At 31.0% G+C, this 6,920-nt stretch overlaps 1 protein-coding gene across 1 annotated transcript; it reads right to left on the bottom strand.

Annotated features, from left to right (window-relative positions):
* Nucleotides 1–2,192: 2,192 nt before the first annotated feature.
* On the bottom strand, nt 2,193–6,446 carry LOC142238291 (dymeclin). The gene is made up of 5 exons (XM_075309898.1): nt 5,573–6,446; nt 4,767–5,505; nt 4,217–4,708; nt 4,037–4,159; nt 2,193–2,440 (listed from the first exon to the last, which is right to left on the bottom strand). The coding sequence occupies exons 1-5, from the start codon at nt 6,163–6,165 to the stop codon at nt 2,294–2,296; spliced, it is 2,094 nt and encodes a 697-aa protein (XP_075166013.1). The 5' UTR covers nt 6,166–6,446; the 3' UTR covers nt 2,193–2,293.
* Between the last annotated feature and the right edge of the window lie 474 nt (nt 6,447–6,920).

Raw genomic sequence — 6,920 nt, 5'->3', positions numbered from 1 at the left:
TAGGAAAATTTCTCAAAAATTTCATTTCTATAGGAAAATTTCTCAAAAATTTCATTTCTATAGGAAATTTTGTCAAAATTTCATTTCTACAGGAAATTTTCTCAAAATCTAATTTCTATAGTAAATTTTCCCAAATTTCATGTTTCTATAAGAAATTTGGTAAAATTTCATTTCTATAGGAAATTTTCTTAAAATTTCATTTCTATAGGAATTTTTCTCAAAATTTCTTTTCTATAGGAATTTTTCTCAAAATTTCATTTCTATAGGAAAATTTCTCATAAAGTTCATTTCTATAGGAAATTTGGTGAAATTTTCATTTCTATAGGAAAATTTCTCAAAAATTTCATTTCTATCGGAAATTTGGTCAAAATTTCATTTCTATAGGAAAATTTCATTTCTACAGAAAATTTCTCAAAAATTTCATTTCTATAGGAAATTTGGTCAAAATTTCATTTCTATAGGAAAATTTCTCAAAAATTTAATTTCTATAGGAAATTTGGTCAAAATGTCATTTCTGTAGGAACATTTCTGAAAATTTCATTTCGATTGGAAATTTTTTGAAAATTTCATTTCTACAGGAAATTTTCTCAAAATCTAATTTCTATAGTAAATTTTCCCAAATTTCATGTTTCTATAAGAAATTTGGTAAAATTTCATTTCTATAGGAAATTTTCTTAAAATTTCATTTCTATAGGAATTTTTCTCAAAATTTCTTTTCTATAGGAATTTTTCTCAAAATTTCATTTCTATAGGAAAATTTCTCATAAAGTTCATTTCTATAGGAAATTTGGTGAAATTTTCATTTCTATAGGAAAATTTCTCAAAAATTTCATTTCTATCGGAAATTTGGTCAAAATTTCATTTCTATAGGAAAATTTCATTTCTACAGAAAATTTCTCAAAAATTTCATTTCTATAGGAAATTTGGTCAAAATTTCATTTCTATAGGAAAATTTCTCAAAAATTTAATTTCTACAGGAAATTTGGTCAAAATTTCATTTCTTTAGGAAAATTTCTGAAAATTTCTATTGGAAATTTTTTGAAAATTTCATTTCTATAGGAAAATTTTGTCAAAATTTCACTGCTGTAGGAAATTTTGTCAGCATTTCATTTCTAAAGAAACTTTTGTCAAAATTTTATTTTTATAGGAAAATTTCTCCAAAATTTCGTTTCTTTAGAAAATTATGTCAACATTTCATTTCTATACGAAATTTTCTCAAAATTTCATTTCTATAGGAATTTTTCTAAAAACTTCATTTCTATAGGAAAATTTTTCAAATTTTCATTTCTATTTCATTTCTATTTCCCAAAATTTTAATTTCTATAAGAATTTGGTCAAAATTTCATTTCTATAGGAAAATTTCTGAAAATTTCATTTCTATTGGAATTGTTTTTGAAAATATCATTTCTATAGGAAATTTTCTCAAAATTTAATTTCTACAAATTTCCCATATATTTTATTTCTATAGGTAATTTATTCAAAATTTCATTTCTATAGAAAATTGGATCATCATTTCATTTCTATAGGAACTTTGTTCAAAAATTCATTTCTATTTTATGGATTCATTTTCCCCTAAACTTAGTTTTAACCTATTGTCAAATCACCATTTTTGAAAATTCGTATCTCAAGAATTAAAAGTCTACGATTATAGTTTCCAAAGTTAGTTTTTAGTTCTGATTTGTTTTAAATACATATGCATTTTTTTGTGTTGTATTGCTAAATATAAACTTAAATCTAATTAGATCGAGTGTATATATTTTATATATATTTAAATAAATGTTTATTTATATATATAATTATATTTTTATAATATTATAAGTGTATCCAATTTATTCTACAGCTGAATTTCAAAGCTAAAGAAAATAAGATAAAAGGAGGATTTTATAATAAAGGCTGAATATGAAATGCTTACAAAACAAAAAGCATTCGAAATTAAGATTTCTCTAAAACCAGGACTTTTGCCCAGCTAGCATAAATAATTGTAGACATATTTGGGACAATAATTAAATAACATTTACAATAACATCGAATTATTTAAATAAACATAGAAGACCACACAAAGCTAAAGAGAATAGATATTTGCAGCCCAGCGATGTACACTATGTACACATGGGGAGACGATAGAAAATTTAGTTCGTAATACAAAGTTAGATTGGCATTCTTCAAAACTTGCGTGGAAAAAATATAAAGAGTTGTTTTTTGTTTAATAGTCATATTTCTATTGTTATTAATTTTTTTATTATTTTAGTTCTAATCGTTCGTCTTCTTTTAGAAATGCTTTGAAATCGATGTATTAGCAGGATATTTCAGTTACACCTTTAATGCTTTCCGAACTAAAGTGAACAAGACCATATTTACACACTAAAGTCCAAACGTATGGAATGAAAAATTCTTCCGGTGCATCTTCTTCAACATATTTGAATTTTAAGTCAGGGAATTTCTGAAAAATATGGAAAAAAAGAAAAGATGTGATTAATTTAAAATAATACAAAGTAATTTCGAATTAGTCATATTGGAAAAGGTAAGAGTGAATCAATGGGGTTTTGGTATTGCTAATTTATTGTCAAATCTTAAAAACTCCTCGAACTTTGGCCGGACACTAAACACTTTCGGCGACGCAGATAAGTTAAAGTTGCCGGCTATTTCAGACTCATTTAGACAATTCTGTTTATTTGTAAAAAACTTCGTTGAGTTTTTAAAAATTAATAGTCTATTTTCTAAACTTAAAAAAAAATTAAGGGAAATTATTAGTAAGGTTAGGTTAGGTGGCAGCCCGATGTATCAGGCTCACTTATGGCGTTTTCTTTTCTTGTAAAAAATGCACACTTTTTTTGCATTTTGCCCGGAAAATGTACTCTTTAGGTTCTTTTCTAAAAAAACAGGCAAAAGTGCGAAAAGGCTTCGAATTCTGTTGTGAAAATAGCGCCACGCATAGAGGCAAATTACGGGCATTTTCAGCACTGCCAACAAACGAGAGTGCTGCGATTGCCCTGTTTCCTTCTTTGAATTCTTTTCTGCTCGCTGAAATGATAGCATTTTTTTAGGTTTCTGGTAACATTTTAAAAATGCGCATTCTGTACAGACAAAATGAAGGCAAAGCACTTTTTTCAGAAAAGAAAAAACCATTAGACTAATCAGTCCATTGTGAACTTCTCTCTTATCACTGAGTGCTGCCCGATTCCATGTTAAGATCGATGACAAGGGACCTCCTATCAAACCGAACATAGAATTATCAAATTCGACTAATTTACTTTTATTGATTTTTTGAATTTAGTCAAATTGATTAATCGATCTTTGGTGTTGACCATTGACTGAATAACCTTCTAATGCCCAATCCCGCCTTTAGGCGGGCTTCATTAAATAAGGAAACTTTTAGTATAACACACCTTCAGACAACAAAAATGGCTAAAAGAAAAATAAAACTTAGTTGAAACTGTTCAAGAGGCTTTGCAGCATATACTGAATTTTACCGTATAGAATTTTCTTGTATAGTTTTCTTGCTTTTGTGTCGTTAACATTAAATATTTAATCAGCTGGCCAAAAAATTGGGCCATTGGAGGGTTAATCGTCTTTTGATACTGACAATAATCGAACAGTCGAATTTGAATCGGAAGAGGAACTTGATGTAGATATTTTATGCTGACAATTCATTAAAATCACGATGTCAAAGTCGACTTTTCAATAATCGTAAAAGACGGTGAATTCATATTTTTGTATATGAACATAAATGTGGAGCGAAAATCGGCTATTCGATTTTTTTTGTAGTATTCAAATTCGTCTTTACAAATCGCATTTCAATACTAATTTTTAACGAAAACATTAAAAAGTCGTCTTGGGATTAAAAGAAGAATATTAAACAAACATGTACAGACATAGAGCGAATATGATTTTGTAAAACTATCCGACGGTATAATTTTTTTTTTTCAAAATTCGCGGGGTCCAAAAATCGATTAAAATTTTCATAAAGTCGAAAACTGTAAAAATAAGCTTTAAAAAACTTTTAACGTAAACAAATATATAGACATAATTAAATTACCCTTAGGCGATCACTCGACCATTGACTGGCTCCTTTCGATATAACCTCAAATACTTCATTTACTCCCAATTCTCCTCTCTGCTCTTGGACACGTTGCAGACGTGAGGAAAAGAAACCAACCACCTAAAACAATTCAAAAGTCATATACACAATAACAACATAAATACTACATAGTTATACCATATCGATATTCTGTATTATATCCTGGAAAGCATGATGTGATCGAAAACCCTCAAAGACACTACGTTTGTACAGCAGAGTATAGACCAAATTCGGACAATAGACCAATTGATTTGATAGGCAAGAGTTTAGAATTTCCAAAACCATACGTAAAACTTCTTCCAACACCGTCAAATCCTGCAGCATATCTTCAGTCGAAACGTTAACAATAACAGCACTATTCACAGGTTCTTTGAGTTGGGCATCTAGTCTTGTGTGTTTCTTGGCTAATGTCTCAAACAAAGATACTAAACGCTGGGCCACATACGGATGTAGATTACGAAATTGACCCGACATATTAGCCAGAGCAGCCAGACAATTTGTATGTAAGTATTTATCACGCATCTTTAGCATATTGTATTGTATGGTACGAATTACGACCAAAATCAATAGACCACCTAAAGAGATTTCTGAAATGGTTCTTTCTGTATACCAGGTAATATTTTTCATCATCTGAAATTTAAAGAAAAATAAATCACTTGAAGCTATAATCCTTCTCTAAACTACTTACAATGTTATGGACATTTTTATTGAAACTCTCATCCTCACTCAAGATCAACAGCACTATCAGAGACATGTAAATATGATGTGAAGTACTATCGGGAGCATGATATAATGTCTGTAGTATGGGTGTTACCAATTTCTCTAAATCCTGTTGAGCCATTACAAAACGATAAAAACGTTCATTACGATGCAAAAGCAAGTACAACAGTAATGTAGCTTGATCAATGGTCACTATGCGACATAGGGTTTCATAGACGGCATTAAAATCAATATGAAAAGTGGCTCCACCCTCTTTAGCTGTAGCATCTTTGGAATCGGCACAGCCGAATAATGATGAACGATATGAGTTTTCCTTTGTTGTGCAGTGATTCGTTAATATTAAAATGAGCAGAAGACTTTGATTGGCCAGCGGATAGTGTGTTCGAAATTGTTGCGATAACTCTGCACCCGTAGAATAGGTCTGCAATACGTCCTGCTGTTTGCGAAAACTAAATATTGACCATATCGATTCGGCTATGCCAAACACAAATGAACCCGCTGACGAAGAACCAAACATGGTCTGTGGCACTTCAACTAAACGTGACACAAAATGTAATAAGGCAGACATCAGGACATTAGCATGTTGGCATTTATATACCGTACGGAAGATTATCGATTTCTCTGTGGGCTGTTGCGAAAACAAATGTTCGGATAGTAAAGTAATCAAAGTATTAACCGCCTCCAGGTGTAAATGATATGTGAATTCTCTGCAATGAACAAATATTATTTTTAACATATCCTCTAATGGCTGGGACATTTAGAATACAAACTTACTTGACCGGAATCACAACTATCAAATTGAATATGGCATCTATGAAGGTTTCAAATCGAGAGCCATCAACCATGACAGCCGCTGCCGCTTTCAAGGTTTGTGTAACATCATTATTCATTTCCACGGCTTCCACAGCTATTGCGGTATTCTCTGCTACAGCCGATTCCTCTGCTCTTAGGAATTCCTCATTGGGCATTGCCTCAAAATGTTGCAACAATTGAAATTCCGATCCGGTCTCTATGATATATTTAATCAAAGACCTTATTATGAAAAGGGCATTAAATGTTTGCCATATGTGTGTGTTACTCTCCTGATCAGAGAGCGACAATAGTTCAGATGCTTTTGTCAGGAAAACTGTTATCAATGACCCAAAATTTCCTGTCTTCAAATTGTTGCTTATAAACGACTGACATAGCGATTCTAGTCTTGAATCCAAATTCAACTGGTCCTGAGTATCTTCGGGCATACTTATATTGTAGTTTAATAAACTCTGCCAATAGTCAACATCACTACTTGATACGTGGCTTCGCCCAACAAACTTCTGCAGTAGGAGGTTGCTAGCCAAATCGGCTTGACGGCTAACATTTATTCCCATTCTGTAGAATGAAAATTCTCACCGCAATTCCTCAAGAAATTATCCAATAAAAGTTGCTAGTACCGACAAGTCTGTATTTATTTATTTATAATATTTATAACCATAATAAATAATGACAGAAGATAGGGTACTAAGAAAGTCTATATTGTTCTGGTAGTAAACGGACAATTTACAATCGTTTCACAAGTTTTTGAGTAAGCAAACAGACATTTCTTAATTTTTTAGTTCTTAATTATGAGACAGCTGATCCGACTTCACAACGTCACCACTAATAGCCCGTCCTATATGTTTGCGTGTTTTCATTGTAGCTGTCAAAAACTCAGTGATGCCAATTCGGTGCTATTAGCACTGTTTGGTGATTTTATTTAAAGAACCTGTCAACGCTGATTTGAATCCTAATGATTTTTATCTGTTCAAACCTGCTTCTTCGTTTAAATAAATTAATAATGTGAACGGTGCATTAATCAACGATTTAATACAAGACCATTTGTATTAGAGTTCGACCGTTAAAAGATCGATTATTTGAAGCCGAAGCTTTTTTAATAATTCATTCCATATCGAATTTGTGATGAAATGGATTCTTTTTCAACATTTAAGAGCAGAGACAATAAAATATTTAACACCCAGCGACCAATTAGTCAGTGCATCTGGACGTCTTTTTCCGATCGAAGATAAAGTTTGCATGGAGAAAATGTACAAAAAATTTTCGTTTCAAAAAGAAAAACGCTCCAAACGTCTTTAAGTAGACTATTCAG

Source organism: Haematobia irritans, chromosome 5 (genome assembly GCF_050003625.1).
Source record: "Haematobia irritans isolate KBUSLIRL chromosome 5, ASM5000362v1, whole genome shotgun sequence".
NCBI lineage: Eukaryota > Metazoa > Arthropoda > Insecta > Diptera > Muscidae > Haematobia > Haematobia irritans.
The sequence above is the reverse complement of the archived record's forward strand: the minus strand, read 5'-3'. Positions and strand labels throughout refer to the sequence as shown.

Bases quoted from the DNA above. Each gene is read 5' to 3' on its own strand.
- LOC142238291 (XM_075309898.1), bottom strand. From the start codon at position 6,165: ATGGGAATAAATGTTAGCCGTCAAGCCGATTTGGCTAGCAACCTCCTA. The intron at 5,506-5,572 runs GTAAGTTTGTAT...TGTTCATTGCAG, and splicing joins ATAGTTGTGATTCCGGTCAA to AGAATTCACATATCATTTAC. The intron at 4,709-4,766 runs GTAAGTAGTTTA...TTTAAATTTCAG, and splicing joins ATAAAAATGTCCATAACATT to ATGATGAAAAATATTACCTG.